A 14150-nucleotide genomic window follows, 5' to 3' on the forward strand; every position below is an offset into this window, starting at 1 on the left:
TGACACTAAGTCAGCGTCCCAATTGGCACCCTATTCCCTATACAGTGGCTTGCGAAAGTATTCACCGCCCTTGGCATTTTTCCTATTTTGTTGCCTTACAACCTGGAATTAAAATTGATTTTTTTTGGGGGGGGGGGTTTGTATCATTTGATTTATACAACATGTCTACCACTTTGAAGATCAAAATATGTTTTATTGTGAAACAAACAAGAAATAAGAAAAAAAAAAAAAAACTTGAGCATGCATAACTATTCACACCCCCAAAGTCAATACTTTGTAGAGCCACCTTTTGCAGCAATTACAGCTGCAAGTCTCTTGGGATATGTCTCTATAAGCTTGGCACATCTAGCCACAGATTTTTGCCAATTCTTCAAGGCAAAACTGCTCCAGCTCCTTCAAGTTGGATGGGTTCCGCTGGTGTACAGCAATCTTTAAGTCATACCACAGATTCTCAATTGGATTGAAGTCTGGGCTTTGACTAGGCCATTCCAAGACATTTAAATGTTTCCCCTTAAACCACTTGAGTGTTGCTTTAGCAGTATGCTTAGGGTCATTGTCTTGCTGGAAGGTGAAGCTCCATCCCAGTCTCAAATCTCTGGAAGACTGAAACAGGTTTCCTCAAAAGAATTTCCCTGTTTTTAGCGTCATCCATCCTTCCTTCAATTCTGACCAGTTTCCCAGTCCCTGCAGATGAAAAACATCCCCACAGCATGAACCTGCCACCCCCATGCTTGGTGTTCTCGGGGTGATGAGAGGTGTTGGGTTTGCGCCAGACATAGTGTTTTCCTTGATGGCCAAAAAGCTCAATTTTAATCTCATCTGACCAGAGTCCCTTCTTCCATATGTTTGGGGAGTCTCCCACATGCCTTTTGGCGAACACCAAACGTGTTTGCTTATTTTTTTCTTTAAGCAATGTCTGTTTTCTGGCCACTCTTCCGTAAAGCTCAGCTCTGTGGAGTGTACGGCTTAAAGTGGTCCTATGGACAGATACTCCAATCTCCGCTGTGGAGCTTTGCAGCTCCTTCAGGGTTATCTTTGGTCTCTTTGTTGCCTCTCTGATTAAGACCCTCCTTGTCTGGTCCGTGAGTTTTGGTGGGCGGCCCTCTCTTGGCAGTTTTGTTGTGGTGCCATATTCTTTCCATTTTTTAATAATGGATTTAACGGTGCTCCGTGGGATGTTCAAAGTTTCAGATATTTTTTTTATAACCCAACCCTTATCTGTACTTTTCCACAACTTTGTCGCTGACCTGTTTGGAGAGCACTTTGGTCATCGTGGTGCTGTTTGCTTAGTGGTGTTACAGAATCTGGGGCCTTTCAGAACAGGTGTATATATACACTGAGATCATGTGACAGATCATGTGACACTTAAATAATGTCCAGCTGTGTGCAATCTAACTAATTATGTGACTTCTGAAGGTAATTGGTCGCACCAGATCTTATTTAGGGGCTTCATAGAAAAGGGTGTGAATACATATGCACGCACCACTTTTCCGTATTACATTTTTTTCAATTTATTGAAAGAAGTTATTTTTTGTTAATTTTACTTCACTAATTTTGACTATTTTGTGTATGTCCATTACATGAAATCCAAATAAAAACCCATTGAAATTACAGGTTGTAATGCAACAAAATAGGAAAAATGGCAAGGGGGGTGAATACTTTTGCAAGGCACTGTATAGTACACTACTTTAGATCAGGGCTAGTGTACTATATAGGGAATAGGGTGCCATTTGGGATGTGCCCTAACACACAGCAGAGGAGAGGACAGACAGTAGGGGATGTGGGGGGGTAGAGAACGGATGGGTTTGTTACTGAGTTATAGACGGTGTCAATGTGTAGGAGTGAATCGGTGTTGACTGTGATGATTGTGTGAAACGGTATGTGAGGATAACATGCTCAGAAGGTGGATATAGTATTGTATCAGTATATACTTTCCTTCATATTCTCTCTGCCCATCTTGCTCCAATCACTCTCTTGCCTATTGAGACTAGAAAATCTATTGACTTTATCATGGATCTACGCACAAAGAGCTCTCCATATAAAAAACGCATTTCCAGAGATTCTCTGAAAGGAAAGACCAAAAGCGCAGAAAAGTGTGTGTGTTACAGTGTGTTTACACTAGAAAGCAGCATCGCGTGGTGAAACATAGAAGCCATTCACTTTCAATGGAAGGAAAGAGAGAGAAGAAGAGTGGGCGAGGGCCCGTTGAGCGATGCGAGCATGGGCGAGGGAGCTGAACAGGATGAGACTAAAGCTGAACTATTCGAATCCTACACGATATCGCGACGTGAGTGACCAATGGCTTCCAATAGCTTCCAATAGCTTCCTACCCTTAATGGATTGTCTGACAATGGCTGTTGATACATAGCACTACAATAATTCAGTACAAAAGCAATAACTCTGCTGTGGTATACAGCGGGAAGATGTGCTTCCGCGTAAACTACCGCTGTCTATCACAAAAAAAGGTTAGTTTCTTTACAGATATCCATACATTATACAATCCAGACTGACGGACAAGGAGATACGGAGTTATTTTTCGGGCTCCGCATTGCAACCACCTAGGCCGTCCACTCGCGGAAGCGCAGCGTCCTTAATAGGGCTGTGTCTGTGTGTACAGTACTGACCTTGAAGGCGTATTTCCTGCTGATGTGGTCGTCGACAGACAGCATGGAGATGTGGAAGCTGGGCAGCAGGATACTACCCAGAATGCCCTCCTCCTTCTCATCTACAGGACAGAGGATGAGAAGAATCCTCATATATGGTTTATAATGTCGATACAGGCTTTGGAATAGTGCATTATGGTCCATCTGGTGGAAGAAAGTCGGGAGAGATCAGAGGAGGGGAACTATCAGCATTCTAACAGGACAGTGGACACTGGATGTACCAGAAACATAAAAGGTGCCTACGAAGTTCTGACGCATTATCTTCGGTCTGGGCGTGTTAACCGTCTCAGATAGGACCATTTAAGCTGGAGTTTATCAGAGCATGGCAGGGAGGGTTGAGCATGGCGGGATGTTCACTTTCTTTCTTTACTAAGAACCCCCAAATCCCGGGCTTACAGCATGTTACACAGTAGGGTACCCAAACCAGACAGAACAACAAAACCGTTTCTCCTCAGGCAGCTTTGCCAAACAGCTATCATTTCGCAGTCAAATTGAATCCTAACAGCGCAACTTGGTAAACAAATACACTGACTGGGGTGTGAGAGCATACAACAGTGTTACTACCGCATCAAAGACAGACAAGTAAACAATGATGGAATCAATCCCTCTGCTTCTCAGAGTGTTACGTAAAGCTGGGTTGTATAATGCCAACAGTGTGTTGTAACACACCATCTGTAGAGTGCAGCATGACTGCAGCAAAACCAACAGAGCCCAAACTCAGCTTCAGGGTTTACTTTAAACAGGCAAGTACAGCAGAATTCCCTGCAGCACTCCATCCCCGCTTCTGCCCCGCTCGCTCTACTGCTGCTGCATTATTAACTGAGAGGAGAGGGAGAGAGATCGAGAAGATGAAATGAGAACACAGCACCTCATCCTTCTGAAAGCAACACCTCTACTCACATGTATATACTGTATTACCTCAATGACCTACCTCGTACCCCTGCACATTGACTCGGTACCGGTAGTCCTTCTATACAGCCTTGTTATATTTTTACTGTGTTACTATTTCCTTTTTTAGTTAGCAAATATGTGTCTTCTTTTTTTTAACTGCACTGTTGGGAATGGGCTTGTAATTAAGCATTGCACTGTCAAGTCTACAACACCTGTTGTATTCGGCACATGTGAACAATAACATTTGATTTGATTTAAAAATGGGGTTTCACTAGATTCTACAAAGAAGAAGCAAGGTGACCTTGACCTTTAAGCTATGTGGTGATATGAATAGATTTGATTTGATCATTCTGTGGCGACAGAGATCCTGACCAGAGCCGAACCATCAGTCAATCAGACATGGTCATTCATATTCCCCCAACAACCTCTTTCCTTCCTGCCTGCAGATAGACACAATTCCTAGTCAAAACCTTACCTTTGAAAACTCATTGACAGACAGCACTTAAGTTCAAATGAAGTGAGTGAAGAAGATAAGAGCGCGAGAGAGAGCTAGATGTTGTTATCAGAAAGCATAGCACGTCAACACTCTTAAGAACTCTTCTCTCGTCTCTTGGTTTGCCAATAAACAGGAAATTCCCCTCCGGGCATGTCATGAAAGAGCTGGCTGATTGCACTCTGGGACCATTTAATTTGAACAATTTATGGAAATTAAACTCTCTGAAACCTGGGAGAATTGTGATATGTCTACGTCTGCAACAAATACGTTTGCCTTTTACTGCTAGCTATGATGCACCTGGTGGATGTCCTATACTCAAACTTTGACCGTGTGTAGCGTTTTGAGTGTGTGTGTGTGTGTGTCTCACCTCTGTAGTAAAACAGGCACATGTCAGACAGCACAAACCACCTCTTCTTCCATAGCTTCATCCCTGTGCTGTCCTACAGGGTAACAGAAGATAGGAGAATCCAGTCAGATACTGAGAGAGCAAAACATTTGGTAGAAGCGCTTCCTTGCCCTCTGATAAGCTAGGTGAGCCCTTCGACAATAATTGGCAAATTGCTTCCATCTATTCAAGCATTCGCTATCAGATCTAGTGCATAGAGCGGTGTTCCTCAATCCTGGTCCTGGATACCTATAGGCTACGCTTGTTTTTCATCTAGACCTACCTTGATTTGCTGAATTAGATGCGTAAGTAGAGCTAGGCTAGAACCAAATCCTGCACACCCTGCTGTCCCTCCAGCTCGGAGTGGCCAACTCTGTCACGGAGTTCAGGAAGTAACGTACACACTCCCTCTGATCCCAGACGGTTTCATTAACCACAGCTATCTCCTCCCACTGAAGCAAATTGGCCCGATTTAATTTATATTTTTAATAACTACCAGACAAGTTTCCCATTTCTGTTTTCATAGCTGTGTGTGTGTGCTTCAGTTGGCTTTAGTCTCTAGATAATAAGCTCCAGTCTATTCTCTAACGGCTTCTCTTCTAACGTTGCCTTTCTTTTTTATTCATAACATAAATAATCTAAGACTGTTTTGTTGTTTTTCTTGTTTTCATATTCAACTTCTTTTGATGCATGAGTAGGAGTACAAAGCCTTGCCACCATACATAAACTATGTCCCCTTTAAGAGAAGACTTTGGTTGTCAGGTTTGAGAAGGAGAAAAGGCACGTCTTTCGAGAGAGAATCAATGCAGCTTTGAAAGGGTAATTCAGCATGGTAGAGAGGGAAGCATACAGGAGAAAGGTTATTGACAACAGTCCGACTCTAGTTGGAAACTGAGTGATGCGAATGTTGATAGTTGTCAGGGAGTGAGGGAGTGTGGGTGTGTTTGTGTCTTGTGTGTGCCAGGGGGTCGAGACACATTGACAAATTGACCCACAGCCAGAGCTTGGTGAGGGAGAGGAAATGCTCAAGTTGCATTGTACAGGTTGAAAGATAACGAGCAAAATAGCTCAGCCACCACACGGTTGGTCGAGCAAGTCTGTAAAGTGACCTGATTAATTGAGACAGAGAGAAAGAGAAAAAGTTACATCCAATCAAGGATGGTTGTCACTTTGCTTGAGGGACCAGGCCACCGTATCAGTACTAGCTAAAACAAAAGACTCAGGCTATGTAAATGAGAATGACAAAATGATGCATCAACATTTAGACTGAATACAATTGCCAGATAACAAGAGAGGAGGTCACTCTGTGGCACCCCATTGAGGAACCCTGTGGAACCCTGTGCCACAGGAACCCTGTGGCACCCCATAGAGACTGCCAGAGGTCCGGACAACAGGCCCTCCGATTTGACACACTGAACTCTATCAGAGAAGTAGTTGGTGAACCAGGCAAGGCAATCATTTGAGAAACCAAGGCTATTGAGTCTGCCGATGAGGATGTGGTGATTGACAGAGTCGAAACCTAACAGACGGGGGTGTGTGTGTGTGTGTGTGGAGTCTGATGCTACACATTTAATCTTTACTAGGCAAGTCAGTGAAGGGGTTAGGGTCCCAAACACCCTCCCCATTATTGATTAAGGGGACCTTAAGATTCATATGTTTTGCTGCAGGCCTTATAATAAGATACTGTTGCTATGTGTCTACAATCTCTGCCACTAAAGGTTGAACAAGCATCTATATTAGTCTTTGTGGTTAAGCCCTGGCTGTTGTGAGAGTGTGCTTGCAGGCTGGGTCTGAGTCATACCGAAACTAGATAAAGAGAAGTAACCACTGTCTGGTTTTGACATTTTGATCTTGTGTGACAGTGGACAATGCTAATCAATTCAGAGAAGCTACTGTACTAGGTTACTTTATAAGGTAACCTCAGCTTATTGTTACACACATACATTGACGTAGGTGATCAAACCACTAGGGAGTGATCAAACCACTAGGGAGTGATCACATGTATAAAATCAGCTGCACCCTTAGGTGGGGTGCAGAACTTACTCTGAAACATACGTGCTGTGTTCCCGTTGTCAACTTCTGTCTGCAATTGCATTAATAAATGTTTGACTGATTTACTTAAAGAAGATATTGTCTGATTGCTGATTTCACCAATAATCCAATGATTGACAAGGAACAAGGAACCTACCCCGACATCAGTTAAGAACAAATTCTTATTTACAATGATGGCCTACACCGGCCAAACCCGGATGACGCTGGGCCAATTGTGCTCCCCCCTATGGGACTCCTAATCCTGGCTGGTTGTGATAAGCCTGGATAAGCCCCGATGACATTGTCACATTCCCTTTGAGTGTGTGTGTGTGTGTGTGTGTGTGTGTGTGTGTGTGTGTGTGTGTGTGTGTGTGTGTGTGTGTGTGTGTGTACAGTGCCTTCAGAAAGTATTCAGACCCCTTGACTTTTTCCACTTTGTTACGTTACAGCCTTATTCTATAATGGATTAAATAAATACAAATCCTCAGCAATCTACACACAATAACCCATAATGACAAAGCGAAAAAAAGAAAAAAAACTGAAATACCTTATTTACATAAGTATTCAGACCCTTTGCTATGAGACTCTAAATTGAGCTCAGGTACATCCTGTTTCCATTGATCATCTTGAGCTGTTTCCACAACTTGATTGGAGTCCACCTGTGGTAAATTCAATTGATTGGAAATGATTTGGAAAGGCACACACCTGTCTATATAAGGTCCCACAGTTGACAGTGCATGTCAGAGCAAAAATCAAGCCATGAGGTCAAAGGAAATGTCCATAGAGCTCCGAGACAGGGTTGTGTAGAGGCACAGATCTGGGGAGATCTGCAGAAGGGTACCAAAACATGGAAGCTTGGCCAAACTAAGCAATCGGGGGATAGGGCCTTGGTCAGGGAGGTGACCAAGAACCTGATGGTCACTCTGACAGAGCTCCAGAGTTCTTCTGTGGAGATGGGAGAAACTTCCAGAAGGACAACCATCTCTGCAGAACTCCACCAATCCGGCCTTTATGGTAGAGGGGCTAGACAGAAGCCACTCCTCAGTAAAAGGCACATAACAGCCCGCGTGGAGTTTGCCAAAAGGCACCTAAAGACTCTCAGACCATGAGAAACAAGATTCTCTGGCCTGATGAAAGCAAGATTGAACTCTTTGGCCTGAATGCCAAGCTTCACGTATGGAAGAAACCTGGCACTATCCCTACGATGAAGCATGATGGTGGCAGCATCATGCTGTGGGGATGTTTTTCAGTGGCAGGAGACGAGTCAAGATCGAGGCAAAGTTGAACGGAGAAAAGTACAGAGAGATCCTTGATGAAAACCTGCTCCAGAGCGCTCAGGACCTCAGACTGGGGCGAAGGTTCACCTTCCAACAGGACAATGACCCTAAGCACACAGCCAAGACACCGCAGGAGTGGCTTCGGGACGAGTCTCTGAATGTCCTTGAGTGGCCCAGCCAAAGCGCGGACTTGAACCCGATCGAACATCTCTGGAGACATCTGAAAATAGCTGTGCAGCAATGCTACCCATCCAACTGGACAGAGCTTGAGAGGATCTGCAGAGAAGAATGGGAGAAACTCCCCAAATACAGGTGTGCCAAGCTTGCAGCGTCATACCAAAGATGACTCGATGCTGTAATCACTGCCAAAGGTGCTTCGACAAAGTTCTGAGTAAATGGTCTGAATACTTACGTAAATGTGATATTTCCGTTTTTTGTATAAACTTGTTTTTGCTTTGTCATTATGGGGTATTGTGTGTAAATTGATGAGGAAAAATAACAATTTAATCAGTTTTAGAATTGATCCTATGTGTGTGTGCATGTGCAGGTGGCTATCCCCTCAAAGCCCTGTCACACAGACTCTCTCATCAACCCACTGAGGAAGGCTGTGTAGGCTGCACACTTCCACCAACACCCACTCATCATCACACATACTGCAATCAGCCATTTGATTTGCTCAGGTTCTGCAATTCTCTAGATTATATTCAGAGTAAATTGCAATGAAGAAGTAATTCAGTCAAGTTGTTCTATTCTGGGAACTACAAATGATGTACAAACTTTCCAATACCTGTTTGTAAAGCCAGTTGCTCTTGACCGCCGGGGCATTGGGATTCCTCTTAATAGAGTTCGACCTCTTGCCAAAGTTATGGACCTTTTTGTAAGACCTTGAAGGCTGAAAATATAAAATGGACAATCAGTCAGTATACTGTATATAAAAACATTTATATACAGCGCCGTGAAAGTAAAAAGTATTTGCCCCCTTTCCGATTTTCTTTATTTTTGTATATTTTTGATACTGCATGTTATCAGATCTTTAACCAACACCTAATATTAGATAAAGGGAAGCAGAGTTAACAAATAAAATATTTGTACTTATTTTGTTTACTTAAGTAACAAAGTTATGCAACCGCCAATTTCCCTGTGTGAAAAAGTAATTGCCCCCTTACACTCAATATCTGTTTGTGCCACCTCAGCTGCAATGACTGCAAGTAAATGCTTCCTGTAGTTGTTGATCAGTCTTGTTGTTGATCAGTCTCTCACATCGCTGTGGAGGAATTTTGGCTCACTCTTGCATGCATAACTTCTTTAACTCAGCAACATTTGTGGGTTTTCAAGGATGAACTGCTTGTTTCAAGTCCTGCCACAACATCTCATTTGGGATTAGGTCAGGACTTTGACTAGGCCATTCCAAAACTTCTAATTTGTTTGTTTATAGCCATTTTCATGTAGACTTCATTGTGCGTTTTGGATCGTTTTTATTACATTGTTTTATTTAACTAGGCAAGTCAGTTAAGAACAAATTCTTATTTACAGAACGACATATTTTTGCCTTGTCAGCTCGGGGATTTGATCTAGGAACCTGTCGGTTACTGGCCCAACGCTCTAACCACTAGGCTACTATCATTGTCTTGCTGCATTACCCAGCTGCGCTTCAGCTTCAGTTCAAAGCATCCCCAAACCATCACACTACCACCTCCATGCTTGACCGTTGGTATAAGGTTCTTACTGTGGAATGCAGTGTTTCGTTTTCGCCAGGCATAATGGGATCCATGTCGTCAAAAAGTTAATATTTTGACTCATCTGTCCATAGAACATCTTCCTAGCGTCTTGATGATCATTCAGGTGCTTTTTGGCAAACTTGAGTCAACTTTTTGGACAACATGGGTCCCATTATGTCTGGCGAAAACCAAACACTGCATTCCACAGTAAGAACCTTATACCAATGGTCGAGCATGGTGGTGGTAGTGTGATGGTTTGGGGATGCTTTGCTGCCTCAGGAACTGGACGATGGGTCATGCAAGACAATGATCCAAAACACACAATCAAGTCTACATGAAAATGGTTAAAAAGAAACACATTTTAAGTTTTTGTCATGGTTTAGTCAAATTCCAGACCTAATCCCAATTGCGATGTTGTGGCGGGACTTGAAAACCTACAAATGTCGCAGAGTTAAAGCAGTTCTGCATGCAAGAGTGGGCCAAAATTCCTCCACAGAGATGTGAGAGACTAATCAACAACTACAGGAAGTATTTGGTTGCAGTCATTGCATCTACAGATGGCACAACCAGTTATTGAGTGTAAGGGGGCAATTACTTTTTAACACAGGGGAATTGGGTCTTGCATAACTTTGTTAATTAAATAAATAAAATAAATACACTTTTGGGGGGGTGATTTGTAAACTCAGGTGCCCTTTGTCTAATATTAGGTTTTAGTTAAAGATCTGATAACATTCAGTATAAAAAAATATGCAAAAACAGAGAAAATCAGAAAGGTGGCAAATACTTTTTCATGGCACTGTATATATACACTGAACAAAAATATAAACACAACATGTAAAGTGTTGGTCCCATGAATCATGAGCTGAAATAAAAGATCCCAGAAATGTTCCATTCGCACAAAAATACCTTTTCTCTTAAATGATGTGCACTAATTTGTTAACATCCCTGTTATTGAGGATTTCTCCTTTGCCAAGATAATCCATCCACCTGACAGGTGTGGCATATCAAGAAGCTGATTAAACAGCTTGTCACACAACACAATGTCACAGATGTCTCAAGTTTTGAGGGAGCGTGCAGTTGGCATTATGACTGCTGGAATGTCCACCAGAGCTGTTGCCAGAGAATTTAATGTTCATTTCTCTAACCTAAGCCGACTCCAATGTTGTTTTAGATAATTTGGCAGTACGTCCAACCGGCCTCAACAGCAGACCACGTGTAACCATGCCAGCCCAGGACCTCCCCATCCGGCTTCTTCACCTGCGGGACGTCTGAGACCAGCCACCCGGACAGCTGATGAAATTGAAGAGTATTTCTGTCTGTAAGAAAGCCCTTTCGTGGGGAAAAACTAATTCTGATTGGCTGGGCCTGACTCCCCAGTGGACGTGCCTATGCCCTCCCAGACCCACCCATGGCCCAGTCAGGTGAAATCAAAAGATTAGGGCCTAACTAATTTATTTCAGTTGACTGATTTTCTTATATGAACTGTAACTCAGTAAAATCGTTGAAATTGTTGCATGTTGAGTTTCTATTTTTGCTCAATATATATACAAATACATTTCTGAAGATGCATAATTAGAGGAGAGTTACAAATTCATTCAAAATATCCTCCTTCATCAAATCAAATCCAATTTATTTGTCACATACACATGGTTAGCAGGTGTTAATGCAAGTGTAGCGAAATGCTTGTGCTTCTAGTTCCGACCATGCAGTAATATCTAACAAGTAATATAAACTAACAATTTCACAACAACTACCTTATACACACAAGTGTAAAGGAATGAATAAGAATATGTACATAAAAATATATAAATGAGTGATGGCCGAACGGCATAGGCAAGATGCAGTAGATGGTATTGTCATGACGTTGGCCTCTTTGGGTACAGGAAGGACAGTTGACCCCCTCCCCTTTGTACCATTCCCCAACCTACCTTCCCCCCAACCCAGACCCTGTGTGAAAGGGTTGTAAAAACCCTAAGAGGAGAATCTCCTACCACATGTTTCATAGAGAGACAAAGGAAATTCTTCTAACTCATAGAATTGGAGAACCGAGCGACATGTGTGTTCTGGAGAAGGTATGGAAGATTGGTAAAGAATCCAGCTACGAACTGGTCCGCTTGGTACAATTTTGTGATACTCAGAAGAGACAATATAGCCATATTACCATAAAACTGTTTATATAATAGCCTCAGCTTGAGACTTGCATCATAATGGTTGTATAAAATGTATTAATAAGGATAAAGCTATTTGTAATACATTGAGATGCTATGTACGGATGTTAATGTGATAGAATTGGATTTCTGTACCAAGCTTCACTCAGCCATCGGCACGCCCCCCAAGGGACACAGACAGGACCAGGCGTCATTTGACAAGCCTGTTCAAGGGTCACTATAAAACCCACCCTGATTTACATTTCTTGAGACCAGGCCTCCACTCCATGGCCAATAGGTTTTACCATCCAATTCCTCTACTGAAAGTGAACTACACCACGTGGTTAACTTTTAGACTATCGAGACCGACAGAATAAGAACAAGTCTTTGATATTAATTATTAGTCTGCAGCTAAGTAAATTATATCATCGAACGCGAAGACCAACGAAACATCCATTCTATAACGACATTAATGAATGTCGCTTTGAAAGATCCATTCTAACCGAGAGAGAGAGGAGAGAGAGAGAGAACTCTCCATCAGAACGACGCTCGAACAAGGTTCCCGACGACACATGAGCGTAAATATATATCGATTGCAATTGTTCCCGAATGAGCGAGCCTTCAATTGTCAATTGTTAATATAAATGAACTCTGTGTACCTTCTCAGCTGACCGTTTATGACCCATTGTCTAACAGACCAGCCATGCCTGTTAGCCATTAGGGCACATTACTATACCAATCCTTTGTGACGATAATTACTGTTTGTATGTTTTCTGTTAATTACTTAGTGTAGTAAATAAATGATTTTAAGACAATTGATGTATGGATGATTTTAGTAAAGACTGGGTTCGTGCAGATACAACAATTTACGACGTTTGGAATGAGACTGGACTAGAGGTAAAATACACCATTTAACCTGTTAGGGCTAGGGGGCAGCATTGACACGGCTGGATAAAAAACATACCCGATTTAATCTGGTTACCACTCCTACTCAGTAACTAGAATATGCATATACTTATTACATATGGATAGAAAACACCCTAAATTTTCTAAAACTGTTTGAATGGTGTCTGTGAGTATAACAGAACTCAAATGGCAGGTCAAAACCTGAGAGATTCCTTTACAGGAAGTGGCCTGTCTGACCATTTGTTGAACTTCTTTTCCATCTCTATCATTTACTAAGGATCTCTGCTCTAACGTGACACTTCCCACGTCGTCCATAGGCGCTCAGAGCCTGGGAAAAAACAGAATGTCGTCATTCCAGCCCCAGGCTGAAACACATTATCGCCTTTCTCAAGTGGCCGATCAAGAGACACTAGCTTATGCGCATGACCCCGACCGCCCCCGCCTTTGGGATTTTTTCCTCTGTTTGCCGAAAAGGAGATTCCCTGTCAGAATATTATCGCTTTTCTACGAGAAAAATGTCGTAAAAATTGATTTTAAACAGCGGTTGACATGCTTCGAAGTACGGTAATGGAATACTTAGAATTTTATTGTCACGAATTGCGCCAAGCGCGTGACACTTCTTTACTATTTCGGATAGTGTCTGGAACGCACGAACAAAACGCCGCTATTCGGATATAACGATGGATTATTTTGGACCAAACCAACATTTGTTATTGAAGTAGCTGTCCTGGGTGTGTATTCTGACGAAGACAACAAAAGGTAATGACATTTTTATAATAGTAAATATGATTATGGTGAGTGCTAAACTTGCCGGGTGTCTAAATAGCGAGCCCGTGATGCCTGGGCTATGTACTTAGAATATTGCAAAATGTGCTTTCACCAAAAAGCTATTTTAAAATCGGACATATCGAGTGCATAGAGGAGGTCTGTATCTATAATTCTTAAAATAATTGTTATGCTTTTTGTGAACGTTTATCGTGAGTAATTTAGTAAAATGTTAGCGAATTCCCCGGAAGTTTGCGGGGGGTATGCTAGTTCTGAACGTCACATGCTAATGTAAAAAGCTGGTTTTTGATATAAATATGAACTTGATTGAACAAAACATGCATGTATTGTATAACATAATGTCCTAGGGTTGTCATCTGATGAAGATCATCAAAGGTGAGTGCTGCATTTAGCTGTCTTCTGGGTTTTGGTGACATTATATGCTGGCTTGAAAAATGGGTGTCTGATTATTTCTGGCTTGGTACTCTGCTGACATAATCTAATGTTTTGCTTTCGTTGTAAAGCCTTTTTGAAATCGGACAGTGTGGTTAGATTAACGAGAGTCTTATCTTTAAATGGCTGTAAAATAGTCATATGTTTGAGAAATTGAAGTAATAGGATTTTTAAGGTTTTGAAAATCACGCCACAGGATAGCCGTGGCTGTTACGTAGGTGGGACGAATTCGTCCCGCCTAGCCTAGAGAGGTTAAACCAGAAGATAATCGGCCTATACTATAATATAGATAAGTTATATTAGGAAAATTATAACTTTGTAATCTGAATATTTTCCTTGGTGCCCCGATCTCCTAGTTAATAACAATTAAACGATTAATCAGTTTAATCGCGTGATAATAATTACAGGGAGTTAATTG

General features: G+C 42.0%; 1 protein-coding gene across 7 annotated transcripts in view; it reads right to left on the bottom strand.

Annotated features, from left to right (window-relative positions):
* LOC106576123 (pleckstrin homology domain-containing family A member 5) overlaps positions 1–14150 on the bottom strand; it is an 88646-nt gene that overhangs the window by 32091 nt on the left and 42405 nt on the right. For all 7 annotated transcript variants that reach the window (XM_082963854.1, XM_082963859.1, XM_082963857.1 and 4 more), the window contains 3 exons: positions 8531–8635; positions 4418–4490; positions 2625–2725 (listed from right to left, as the gene is read on the bottom strand). In XM_082963854.1, the coding sequence (XP_082819980.1) occupies positions 2625–2725; positions 4418–4490; positions 8531–8635 (279 nt within the window). The remainder of the gene's footprint in view (positions 1–2624; positions 2726–4417; positions 4491–8530; positions 8636–14150) is intronic.

Source organism: Salmo salar, chromosome 17, assembly GCF_965601325.2.
Source record: "Salmo salar chromosome 17, fSalSal1, whole genome shotgun sequence".
NCBI classification, from domain to species: Eukaryota; Metazoa; Chordata; class Actinopteri; order Salmoniformes; family Salmonidae; genus Salmo; species Salmo salar.